This window comes from Gymnodraco acuticeps, unplaced genomic scaffold (assembly GCF_902827175.1).
Source record: "Gymnodraco acuticeps unplaced genomic scaffold, fGymAcu1.1, whole genome shotgun sequence".
Taxonomy (NCBI): domain Eukaryota; kingdom Metazoa; phylum Chordata; class Actinopteri; order Perciformes; family Bathydraconidae; genus Gymnodraco; species Gymnodraco acuticeps.
The window spans coordinates 543,370-557,259 of NW_022991991.1; the positions used below are offsets into that span (position 1 = coordinate 543,370).

The window sequence follows — 13,890 nt, forward strand, 5'->3', positions numbered from 1 at the left end:
GCTGCATTTATTATTGCCATTGATTCTTGATAAGCAAACAAAAGAGAGACAGAGACATTCAGAGGGATGGCGCGAGATGAGGACTAAATACATTTTCCAGGCCGTAGTACTGTTCTCTGAGATAAATACACACAAGAAAGAGACAGATATCAAATGAAAAGAAGAGAGATGCGCAGCAGCTCAACAATAATCAAGCTTCATAAATAGCCAGGCTGTTACTTGCTAACAAAGGCCTCAATCGCTAAATCAGCCGTCCAGAGGGAGGAACGGTAAGCTCTGGGAATGAAATGTAGCAACTGACAGGAAACAAGAGCTTTGGAAAGCGCTTGTTTCCTGTCAGTTGAAGCCAACTGCGACCGAAGTTCACATCAAAAGTATCAAAGAGTACAGAAACTAGATCCACCCTGGAAGAGGTGATCAGAGATAAAGCGTTGAAAATCACAGCAAAAGAATCCGCCGGTGGTGACAGTTTGACGGGAAACGGCCCGAACGCGCATCCGAGTGACACTTGTTTGACAGCCGCACAGCAACTTCCTGCCAGCAGAGTGGAGACGAGTGACAGAAACAGCACTCTCCCTCTAGATGCTAATGTGGGCCACGCATGCTTCCTCTGCTCTCACTCCTACATTAAAAATCATCTGCTGACAAGCTATTCACCAAAGATTGGCAGTGATTTACAAGAGAAAGGTTCCTGGCTTTTTTCCAACGTATCAGCAAGGTCCACATTTTTTAAAAAGACACAATACTCAGTTTGTGAGCAACTGTTTCTCTTGTTGAGGAGTCTCATTGTTGTCATTTGTTCATTTTTGTTGTTTACTATTTTGTATTCAGGTTGGGTGAGTCTACATTTGTACATCATTTGTAACTAATCACAACAAATGTAACAACTCTTAATTTTTGTGTGTAAAAGTACTATTTGGAAAGCAAAAAGCAAAAGGGCCGATCTTTCTCTAATTCAATGTTTATTTAGATTTGATATTGCTCTATCCCCAAAGCAACTTAGTAAAGTGGAAATGTAATATACAAATATATTAAGAATAAACTCAACAGAGGCAGAACTGGCTGTACTGCTGGGACCATGAAGGAGATACATATTAAATAAAGAAATAAACACAGCAGTGGTAGGCCAGGCCTCAGCACTGAGGGAGAAATATAAGGGGAAATATTAGAAAATGAAAATGAAGATGTGAGAGATAAAGATATCAAGGGAGGCATAACTGTTATGGCAAACCACCGCTTAAAAGGCTGGTTTGTTAGACTGTAGGGATAAAAGGGGTCCTGTGATTGGCTGGAGGGGGTGGAGGGGAGCTCTGGTTGGCTACAGGGCAGGACGTTGTTATGCCTGAGAGGTTAGAGCCTCGGGGGTTAATCCTGCGTGTGCGTGTGTGTGCATGTGTGGGTTTGTGAGAGGGTGTACCGGTAGGGATCGGCGTCTAGATGGATAATCCTCTCTGACTATAGTGTGTGTGTGTGTGTGTGTGTGTGTGTGTGTGTGTGTGTGTGTGTGTGTGTGTGTGTGTGTGTGTGTGTGTGTGTGTGTGTGTGTGTGTGTGTGTGTGTATAATCCTCTTCCCTTTGACTACCGGCAGACAGATTTGCTTCACTGTGTTCAAAGTGTTTAAAGATAACTTTATTGCTGCTCATTTATTCATATGTATTTGAACATGACTTGTTGTTTATACACTTGATGTGTTCTGCCTGTGATTGGTTATTCTTGAATTAGTTGCAACAACTAACACACGATTATACAACTGAAGAAATGTTCCCTTCAAGAATAAAAGAGAAAGAAAATATGTGTCACAGTCTGCTTTCTCACTCACCTATTTTCTGCATTAGCATTCCTTAGTCACCTGGTAGTCACACCCTGTCTCTCTCTCTCACTCACTCTGTTACACCCATCAGCTCCATTAGTATTTAGGCCCACTTCACTTTCACCTCAGTGCCAGATCGTACTTTGCAGCATGCCAGTCTTTCCCGCATTACCCTCCAGATTGCTCTCCCGGTTTCGACCCTGCCTGTCCCTGACCAGCCTGCCTCGCCTGCTCCCTGAACCGTTCTGTACCTGCGCCTCCCGTCTTGCTTTCTCCTGGAACCCTTGCCTGTCCCCGACCAGCCCTTTGCCTACTATCTGCCGTTCTGTCTCCTACCAGCCTATTGCCTTCAATAAAGCTGGTTACCGACTATCACTGGTTTCCCGCGTGTTGCATTTTGGTCCTCAGCTCGTTTGTGACAATATCATAACGGTTGTATGCCAATCAAAAGTGTATGGATAAAATAGCATCTTTGAAGAAATGGGTGAAACTACGTGGGTTAGTATGCAGTGTTGGAAAGTAACTAGGTACAATGTACCTACCTATAGAGTACTATACTTAAGGACAATTTCCATGTACTTCTTCTTTACTTGAGTTTATACATGTTCATCTACACTATTCTTGCACTCTTTGAACTCCACATGATTTCTTTGATAATGTCAGTTACTTTACAGCAACATATTTATATATCAAACATTATGGAAACATACATTATAAAGTATTGATATAGTTTGTTATTATTCGCAACTTCATTGATTAATTCACAAGAAGTATCTACACAAACGTTTAAATCAGTATCCACATTGAAGTGGGGTATACAATAATGCAACCATAATCATGGTAATTATAATGAGTATAATAACTATAAAACATAAATAATATGAATTGGCTCATTCTGCAACATTAGTTCTGTTACGTTTGGTACATTACTTTAAGTATGTTTTGATGCTAACACTTCACTCTCGTATGATTTTAATTCAGGACTTTCTTGTATTTCTACAATGTAAAAACGAAAAAGTGAAATATCTGAGTGAGTTATGACAACTATGGGTTTAATGCTCACAAAAGTACATAACCATATATTTTATTGTAATCCCTTTTCTAAATGCATTTTCTCCAATTTGCAGGAAAAAAGGGAATTATTTGATTTATTATTCCTCTCATCTATTAGATAAGGAATATCCTAACATAAACTGATTGGCATCCGTTGACATTCTTGCCATGTTGACAACAAATATATCATATTTTCTTAGCGAGTCATATTGTGATAAAGAGTGTCTTTAGCCAATTCCGTACCAGTGAAGTTGTTTTTATCAAGCACAAGTACGGGCACGAGCAAAAATAGGACTCAAGAGCACAACCAGGCAATAAGGTCTTTAGTCAAGCGTTTAATCCAAAAGGTACAAATAAAACAGGCCATGATCAAAAAATGTACTGACTTGAAGTAACAAAAAACAACCAACTAAGTTGGCTGAAAACTACTAGAGAAGCAACAAAAAAACAACCAACTAGGTTGGTACAAATGCTAAGCAGCTAGAACAATAGCTTACGTCAGAAGAGAAACATGGAGCACCTTCTGCTATACAGACAAGACGAACTGGCACTGACCAAGGAAACAGCACAGACTAAACACACAGGTGAGGAGTGATCATTAGGACAGCTGAGGCTCATTGAGACCAGGCAGGTGATTAACAGGGAGCGAAAATACACAGGTGAGGGAGTGAGGCGATCAGCCAGGGCCAGGATGTGACAGTTTTGACATTTCAAATGATTCCAGCACCTTAGAAGCACAACACGTAATGCACTGCTTTTAATCAAAACTGTTATTGTGTGTATTTGTTGTTTCTGAATATAAAAGCCCGCACATTCTTAAAAACAGAACACAATATAGTGTAGCAGCATAACAAAAAGCTTCTCTCTGAAGTGGTGAAAGACTTCCTGAATACAACCAGAGGAGCAAATCTCCTACTGAACTGTTGATTATAATTATTAGAGTACACTTCGCCCATTTCCCTCAGCTCCTGGTGTGCTGGGGAGGCTGAACCACACGGGGCTGTAATCAATATTTAACATGGACACAAAGAGAGGAAAGCAGGGCTGCATTACACACGTACACACAGGTGTAAGTGATACCAGGCCATTCCCCTGCAGGCCACAGAGGCAGAGTAAATGGGGTCAGCAGCTCAAGGACTTGAACGCCACACTAAATATAGTCCATTATTGACAGAAATGAAAACAATACAGAGGAAGAAGAAGGTGAGGAGACGGAAGATGGGATGAGATTGCTTCTCAGTTGACGCTGTTTTTGGATTTTAAAAGTAACAATTATTTCTGATCCACGTTCTTTCTACATGCAACACAGCAGAGCTTTGATTCTATGTTGCTCTTTTCTTCTGCTCTTTGAGATCTTGAAGAAAAACAAACTTGTGTGTGTGTGTGTGTGTGTGTGTGTGTGTGTGTGTGTGTGTGTGTGTGTGTGTGTGTGTGTGTGTGTGTGTGTGTGTGTGTGTGTGTGTGTGTGTGTGTGTGTGTGTGTGTGTGTGTGTGTGTGTGTGTGTGTGTGTGAGCGAGCTGTATGCCTTCAGTCTTTTATCTGCTAGGGTAGTAAACACACACACACATCAAGTACTGCAGGCTCTGTGGAGATCTTCTCTTGCCAGTTTTAATCAGCGGTCTGAGTGTGCTCGTGTCTGACTCAAAGTGAACTTTCAGTAAGAGACGGTGTTAAGCTTTGAGTCTTTGTCTTTGAGGTCAAATCCACAAACAAGCTTCTTGTCAGTAAACACTTTTCTCAGCAGAGCAGAGTAGTGGTCTTTGTTAAAGGCCCATTCTGTGATCCATGAGTAAATAAAGGCTGACCTCGGTAAGAGGGAGAGAACGGGAATCTGCAGCACTGATTGCCAGGGTTTCCAATACACCAATTCAACCAGACGAAATGTATTTCATTGTGTCTTATTATTTAATTAAAAAATAAATGTTAAACAGCAATTACAATACAATAACAATGACACCTTTCCCCTCCATTGACTCCTTTAAAGACTCCTCAGAAAAAGGACTTTCTGTCAGTCTGCATTCTCTGTTCAATTCTCTGTGACCGTACTGTCCTGTGTCTGTTTGTCCCGCTGTAACCTGTCTCATGTTCCATATTGTGAGCCTCTGTGTTACATGTGTTTAATCATTGTTCAATTGTTATTAATATAATATACAATATATATATATATGTTGTTTTTTTAAAGTCAGTTTTAACGACTGACTTTTGAAGATCTGTCCCCAAATAGAAAAAAAAGCTTCTTAGCTTGCTTTGCAATTAAAGCATTGTTTATTAATATACACAATAATGAATGAAGAAATCAATACTTGAAGTATTTATGAGTAAATAGATACATAAATACACATAGAAAATGAACTATCGAATTTAAGACATGCACTCAGAGTTTTTTTTTTTAATTGTCGTTTTCACAATGCTGTTTTACTATTTGAATCTTTTAAATGTGCTTTATGAATACAATTATCTAGCCATGACATCATTGTAATGGGCCAGATGTGCCATTAATACCAGTCAACAAATAACCAAGGTGCCAGTCTTCATCGGCTATACAGCTGAATATATGTACTTCCATTCATAACAATGTATTCCAACTATCTTAAATGTGAAAGCTTAAAGTTCTGAGTATTTATAAGGCCATCCTTTTAAAACATTGATATTCCCAGATGAAACTTCAGTTGCTCGAGTTGGCACAGAAATCAGATAATAAGATCCTTGCTGTTTTTGAGTGGCCGTACGCCCTGTTGGGTTTTGCAGTGTCTTTAACTTCCTGGTTTGCACTGAAGTGAGCTGAGCCGCTTCTATCACCCAGTAAACAGTCAACACAATCAATAGAGAAATCACCTCAGCTCCCCTCCTAATGAGAAGCAACCATCCCTTGGTTCAGAATCCAGTGATAAGAAAAGAGAATGCAGCAACTATATGTCTGCCATTTCTACAGAAAGCAACAGCTTGGAACAGAGTAACTAAATACCAGACTGGTGGTCAGTATTGGTTTGTGTGATTGATTAAAGGCCCTTCTTGAGGAAAGAGGAATGTTCAGAGTTATTCACCCACCACACCAGAACAGCATAGCTACATACTGTACTAGTAGCCTATCGTTTAGTCTGTTGGATTAAACAGCTCCTGGGTTCGTCAGCAAAACATTCTTAGAGTTTTTTACTCTGATCTCGCTGCTGGATATTGAGCAGCTGGAGGGTTGAGTGCTTTGAAGTTTTCCTTTGACAAAATAGGTCATTAAGGTTCAGTTGCATTTACTAAAACTCGGTTAAGGTTAGAGGAAGATCAGCCAACTGGTAGAAAATAAACCACACTGACCTTGGTATGAGAAAGGACACAGACCAAAGTCGGCTGTTTCCCTAGAGGTTTTTGAGCAGAATACCATCACAAGATCTCTGCCTTTACTAAAGCTCAGTGGTTATTTATATGGCTGAAGAACCACCAATGTCAGAACAAAGTTAACACTGGTCATTTTTATTAGGAATCATTAACAATCTATCAATCCATTTCTGGTGGGAAAAGTTGTGTTCACATATGGAACGTTTAACCCTTTGTTTAAGTTGATAAGTGATGTGGAGTGTGTCCAAAGAGAAGGCTACATTGCACAGGACAGTACAAGTTACATATTTAACTGTAGATTTGTTTAATATAACCTAAGCTTCTTTATTCATCCTAAACAGAGAAAATCAATGTCCTCGAAAACAGACACTGAGACAAATCCTCACCTTTTGAGCTGGTACTTGGGTTCAAACACGAAAACCGTTGACTTGTTGTCAAACCAAATGAGAAAAACTGTGATGACATGATTTGCTTCAGTGCTTTATTGCAATCGATGTTACTGCCAGCATATGTTAGGCTCACAGGGGTTAAGGAAGGTCTCTGCAGAGAGCAGCGGGGGGGGTAACTGGCCAAGAGAACGGACCTGTAATGCCCTGATGGTGTGATGAGGCAATCAAAGAAGGGATTGACAAGGTTATGATCTGTGTGCACCAGTGTGTGCTCGTCTGCTCTCAGTTCAGTGACTGCCAATATCTGTGTGTTATCTGAGGGGTCAGAGAGGGCAGGGAGAAGCGGGTCTTTCATGGTAAATAATCCAGTAGCATTGATCGTTTATTTTAGCTTGATCTACAAATACATATGCTTCTAGCAGAGCACAGTTATATTGTATTATATTACTAGACTGTGATTTAAAAAAACATCCTTTGCACGCACTGAATTGACTGAAACGTTGACTTCAATTACATTTATTATGTCAACAAATGAAACATAATTGTATTAGGTTAGGTGAAAGGAATAGTATTAAGTTAAAATATTAGGTTCCACTTAATAGTATTACTTTCAATAGTTAACGTTGCAGTTGTTTAGATAGACAAACTGATTGTTTATATAGCTAACATGAACCTAAACATACTAATACAAATGATTATAAGTTTGCACAGTTTCTTCTGTTTTCAATCACAAGACATCTTGGTCATTTGATTTGTTTTGTTTTTAGTAAACCAATATTATTAATCCCCACATTTAAAGGTGGGGTAGGTAAGTTTCAGAAACCGGCTCGAGTGCACTAAAATGTGAAAGTACACAGCCGAAAAGAATCCGCCCCTTCCTTCAGACTTCCTTACAGAGCACCTCCTCCAACACATATGAACGCGCAATGCACGCGATACAATGAGGGCACGAGATACATTTGTGCGTGCACGAGATGGAAGGCTGACAGACTGTCATATAACCAATCCGTTTAGGCTAAACGGATTGGTTATACTTTTTACAGTATCACGGCTTCCACAGATGACGTTTTTTTATGGATTTTTTGTCAAAGCATTTCAGATATTCATTGCTATCGGGATGTTAAGAGCATTCCATGGAATATAACAAAAAGTGTATCTCGAGCCGGTTTCTGAAACTTACCTACCCCACCTTTAAGCCCTAAATGCAGCTAAATCCCAACCAACAGCTTGCCCAGCAACTAAACTGCACCATGCCAGTTAAACAAGATCAGAGTGAATATCCTGTATCAAATTCTGTCTAATCTATTTCGCTCAGGAAACAAAGGATTTCAAATGAACCACTGTGTCCACTTGCCAGGATGTCCGTTTCATCCAAAATGTGCCAGTCATTATCTTGGATGAGGTTTTTCAGTTTGACAAAAATGCCGCCTGCTTGGCCCTGAAAATGGAGGTTCAGATGGAATCATTTATCAGCGATGTGTTGGGGCTGGTGGAAAGGTCTACTCTGTCGGGGGTAACTGTCAGCTAAGAATGAAATACTGATTCGATGAAGTGCCAATTAAAGCCGCCGTGCCAATTTAAGAAGATAACAGTAACGTTAAATAAATCTAATCTGGTTTTATCACGTTTTACCTGATCTCCAAAAGTTGCTGGTTACTGTTAGCAGATTATTCGTTTAACTTTAAATCCAAATGGTAAATTTTGAATTAAGAAAATGAGACATAACACAACATTTTGGTGGCACGATTACAAAAAACAAAGTTCACAGAGGATTAAGCACAAAGATGGCGTTTTAAAAATAATTTCCTTCCCTACTACATCCATGGAAAAGACAGAGTAATATAGTTTTGATCAAGTTTGTCCCCACTATCCATCCATCACACTCCCTCCCTCTACTATTCGCCCCAGACATTATTTATCCTTCCTCATTTATGAATTTGACAGGAAGGAGTGAGAGGGGAGACAGGGTAAGGGGGGGATCGGTCCCTTTAGATCTCACCCAGATGTATCCTTTAATCCTGTAATTAGCTGCAATTATAGTAACAGAAGCAAGGGATGAAGTGATCATATTGCACTCTGAATGAATTACTAATTTCGGACACATTTCCACTTAATACGTTTTATCTCCTCTCCCAGTTCTCGCTGTGTTCTTCTCATTCTCTTATCTCTCCTCAAGATTATTCACCTCCGCCAATATATTCCCCCCCTTTTCCTGTCATTGTCCTGGGTGTAATTCATCTGTTTTTTATCCTGAAAAGCCAGGGAAACAGAAGGAGAGAAAAACAGAGAACACAAGAGACAACAGAGCAGGATAGCATACAACAAGAGGCCCTTTAGATGTCGCAGATGATGCCTTTAATCCTGTCAATAGCTGCAATTATAGTAATTATCTCTAATAGCAGCGCATTGTGTGGAGGCTCTGATATGTTTAACAGATGCTGAGTCGTGCCGCCTCCGCCCGGGCAGAGAGGGCAGGGAGCTTAGATCCACATTAATGAAACAGACACAAAACAAGGCCAAACTGATGATGGTCCCCAGAGGTTTATTAACTGTGAGGAGTGTTTTTTCAAGCTCTGGGTTCGAGTTCTAATGGATGTCTAAGAGATGGTGCTAAGTGGTCTTTTAGCTGCACAGAAAGAGTCGAGAGACTGGAGATGGATATAGAGAGGGCTTGGGAGAAAATAGAGGCAATTAGATAGAAGATGGGAGAATATGATGTAAAAGAGAGCAGCTATACAGTAATATGAAGAACACACATTTGAAATATGTTCAGTAGAGTTCAGAACCGCTAAATCAAAAGATTCAGATTAAGAATTAATGTAGTCATATGTTGAATAAAATGTCAAACGTTTGTTTTTCCTGGCTTCTCAAATGCAAGATTTTTGCACTTTTTCCAATGTTTTTTACATCATTTTATTTAAAACAATTACGGTGGCCTACAAACCGCCCAAACCACGTTTATTAGGAGAAACGCGCTGCAGTTTCAGAAACACATGAAGAAACATCTTCATCCACTTGAACACACGCAGCATTTAGAAAACATGTATCAACTTGACGTAACTTGAGCAGCTTTTACTTGTTCCGGTTGAGGGATGATAAAGTTAGCCAACTGTCACCAGTATTGGAAACGTACCTCAAATGTAAGTTGTATTGGCTTAAAGACTTATTTGAACAATGTCATCACATGATTCCTCCCGATATTATTGTAAGATCTGTTGTAAGCTAGCTAGCTCTTAAAGCTAACCTAGTCACTACATGTCACTTGTCACTTGTTAGTCGCTTTTATCCAAAGCGACTTATTCAACCGACTTATTCACTACTGTGGGCAATCCCATCAGGAGCCATTTTGGGGTGAAGTGTCTTGCCCAGGGACACAACGACATGCTGACTGCAGTGGGACTCGAACTTGCTATCCCCTGATTCTAAGTTCAGCGCACTATTCCACTGAGCCACAGCCTCCCATAGTAATTTCAAATATACTAAGAAAACACTTAAAATGATGAAACAGACTCTGCCGACAGTGACAGTTGGCCTACTTCATCATTCCTGAACGTCGACAAGCACAAGCACACTGGTCCCAGCTGTGTGTGTCACTTTTTACTGTCCCCGTTTCCATTGTGTTTTAAGCTTCTTCCAGATTTTTTTATTTGCAGCTGTCTTAGTAAACGCTGCGTATGTTACAGTAGGTGAAGATGTTTCTTCATTTGCATGTGTTTTGGCATCATTTTTGCATCACTATTTTTTATTGCAATGCATTTCTCCTTTGTTAAGTGTTTTGGGTCTTTGTAGCACATGCTATTACTACTATATTACTATCGCCTCTGCTGGCCACCGTACAAAAACTTTAGTGATTTCATAATTCAGTATTGACCTATTTGATTGAATTGATGGCCATTGTTAAAGAAAGGAATAATAGACAGATACTAGATGTATTGAGTATTATAAAGATGTTTCAGGTTTTCCAAACTACGCACACTTACTCAAGCACTGATGTCATTTTCTTACACATTTCCACCACACATTCCCAACTTAACACATTCCCCTTCTCAAAACCATGCACACACACATACACACTCAGAAACTTCAGAACACACTTTCTCACTGAGTACTTCACTTAGGTCTCGTACACACATGTTGTATCGCTTGCCAAATCACTTTCTTTCTCACACACTCACTCAAAAACTCAGCAACTTAACCAAGAACACACATGCCTTTTGCTTGGTACTTCACCCTTTTTCAGACACAGACACACACACACACACACACACACACACACACACACACACACACACACACACACACACACACACACACACACACACACACACACACACACACACACACACACCACACACACACACACACACGCACACACGCACACACACACACACACACACACACACACCAGGGTTTCCGCCAGGATTTTTTCTTGCCGGTCAAATGTCCGGAAATAATTTATTTCACCGGACAAATTTGAAACTTACCGGTCATATTTCAATAATAATAATAAGAGTTGTGTAGCAGAGTTTCCGTTAGCAGGTAATCACCGGACTATGAGCAGATATGCTGATGTTTAAAACTCAGTTCATGGGGCTCATTTTTATATTGCTTCAGTTTATAATCGTAACAGAGCGAAAAGTTCAGATCCATTTTTCAATAAATGATTCCCCAAACAACAAACAACATAATTATTACATTCAAACAAACTACTTGTAGTAGATTTAAATTAACTTTGAATAATAACACGGCAGAAACGGATCCTCTCTTTTCCTCTCTCCCTCCCTCTCTCTCCTGACAGCCCGTCTGTATCTCATGCAGCGCACTAAACAGTGGGCGGAGCTTCAGGTGATCATGCAGAGCTGCGTGTCTCCGTCAGACTCCGCAGCTGATCTGATCTCTGATCTCTCTCTCGCGTCTGGTTATACTTCACTCGCGTTTATGTCCATATCGATCAGATCCAGCCCTGCTGATCGGCCTTTATATAGAGCACCGATCAAACTATTAAGAGTGAATATCGGCCGATAATGATCGGCGGCCGATCGATCAGAGCATCCCTAATTATTACCGGACATTTTGACCGGCAGGTTTTGAATTTACCGGTTTTTAATCATTTTACCAGCTAAAAACCCACACACCGCACACGCACGCACACACACACACACACACACACACACACACACACACACACACACACACACACACACCACACACACACACACACACACACACACTAATAGCCCTGCCTGGTCTTGGTGTGAGGTAGCTCCTTGATGTAGTGATATAAGAGGCAGACAGGAGGCAGAGAATGGGTCAATAATTCATTAGATGGAGGGCTCAACTCAACTTCAACCCGAATAAAACATCTACAACCACACCCCCCCCACACACACACACACACACACACCACACACACACACACACACACACACACACACACACACACACACACCACACACACACACACACACATACACACACACACACACACACACACACACACACACACACACACATACACAAAGTCAAAATGGCAATATATCTCTATCTCACTCACTCCCAAACATTGTTTCAAGGACTGTCTGGGGAGAAGTCTTTCTTCCGCTTTCTTTTCTTTTCCAACTCTCCTTTCAAAAGAATGTGCATTCATGAACAGCTGCTCATTTCCAGAGTGTTCATATATGTCCTGCATATAAGTGGATTTTCTACCAATTTCACCTTGCATATGACTAACACATAACTTATGTTTCTGTATTTAGAATTTGCCACAGCCACTCTAATTCTTACACACTGCATATGTAGTTAGCTTTCCAGTATGGGTTCAAACCAATGATCTGTAACATGACCTTGTATGGTGTGCAGTGAGCGTGAGTCGGAACTCTTTGACTGACCTCATACAGTGTGATGACTCCGTTGGTCTCATTGGGAGCTTTCCACTGCATGAAGATCTTCTCTTCGTAGGGCGTGTTCTGCAGGGACTCCATCGGCACTGAGGCAGGCACTGTGGGACAATGACAAAACATTCAAATAAAATGTAACATCAATATTGACTGTCCGTATAACAACACTTATAGTAAAAGAATGATGGGTGACACAATTTGTCTTTGTAGTGTAAAGGCTTGTATCGGTGACTTTATCCTAATAAGGACTACAAATCTTAACGATTCACTCACATCACAATACTCTACTTTTCTACATCAGTTTATCATTTTACAACAATGACTTCCACATGTAATGATGCTAACTTTTCCTGCAACACATCATGAAATACAGCAAGTAAGTTTCTCAATTACTGACGTGTGAAAGAAATCTTGTACCAAAGTGCCATTCTCCTATACGTCAACATTCATAAATATATATATTTTGATACATCAAAGAAGTGTGAAAAAAAAGGAAAGTGCACGGAATCTGAGAAGAAAGGAGTTGTATCACCTAATACTGTGGTTTAGTGTAACAAAAGTTTCAAATATCTAGTAACCTTCTCAATATTGAGTTAGGGAAAATCTAATTTGGGGTTTTCTCCTATAAGGCAGAATAAAACATGCTGCTCATGCCAGACATATCATTTTATCAAGAAGGACGGTCCCAACAATTAAATATGACAGGGTATTCAATGATATTTCTTATATTCTAAAAAGATGAAGTCTCTTTATATATCAGGCTACTCTCTGAAAATGAACTAATGCCCAGAGTATTGCTATTCAGCTTACAAGAAACATGCCTGAGAAACAGATTTAATGTGACATTTAATAGTACCTTTCTCTCTTTGAGCCAACAAGTCCTCCAACTCATACGACCAAATAGGCCAATTGTTTAGGCCCTTATTACGACCAAATATGTCGTTTTCTCAAGCGCTTAAAAATACGTCCTATAATTACGTTTTAAAGTTTTCGCCATCTAGTGCTCCCGCTGAATGCTAACGTTACAGATGGTCGTTTGTTCGATCTCAGTGCTGTATTTGATACTATCGACCATGATATCTTATTGCAAAGACTAGAGCACTTAGTTGGCATACAGGGAACTGCTTTAGGCTGGTTTAGGTCCTATCTATCTGAACGCTCTCAGTTTGTACGTGTCAACGATGAATCTTCCACGCAAACCAAAGTTAGCCATGGAGTGCCACAGGGTTCAGTGCTCGGACCTATTTTGTTCACATTATATATGCTTCCGTTAGGCAATATTATAAGGAATCATTCTGTAAATGTTCATTGTTATGCGGATGATACTCAACTATATTTATCAATCAAGCCTGATGCAATTAATCATCTAAATAAAATTCAAGACTGCCTCAAGGACTTAAAAACGTGGA

General features: G+C 40.1%; 1 protein-coding gene across 19 annotated transcripts in view; it reads right to left on the reverse strand.

Annotated features, from left to right (window-relative positions):
* ptprt (protein tyrosine phosphatase receptor type T) overlaps positions 1–13,890 on the reverse strand; it is a 397,778-nt gene that overhangs the window by 188,705 nt on the left and 195,183 nt on the right. For all 19 annotated transcript variants that reach the window (XM_034201114.1, XM_034201107.1, XM_034201120.1 and 16 more), the window contains exon 11: positions 12,473–12,582. In XM_034201114.1, coding sequence (XP_034057005.1) covers positions 12,473–12,582 — 110 coding nt within the window. The remainder of the gene's footprint in view (positions 1–12,472; positions 12,583–13,890) is intronic.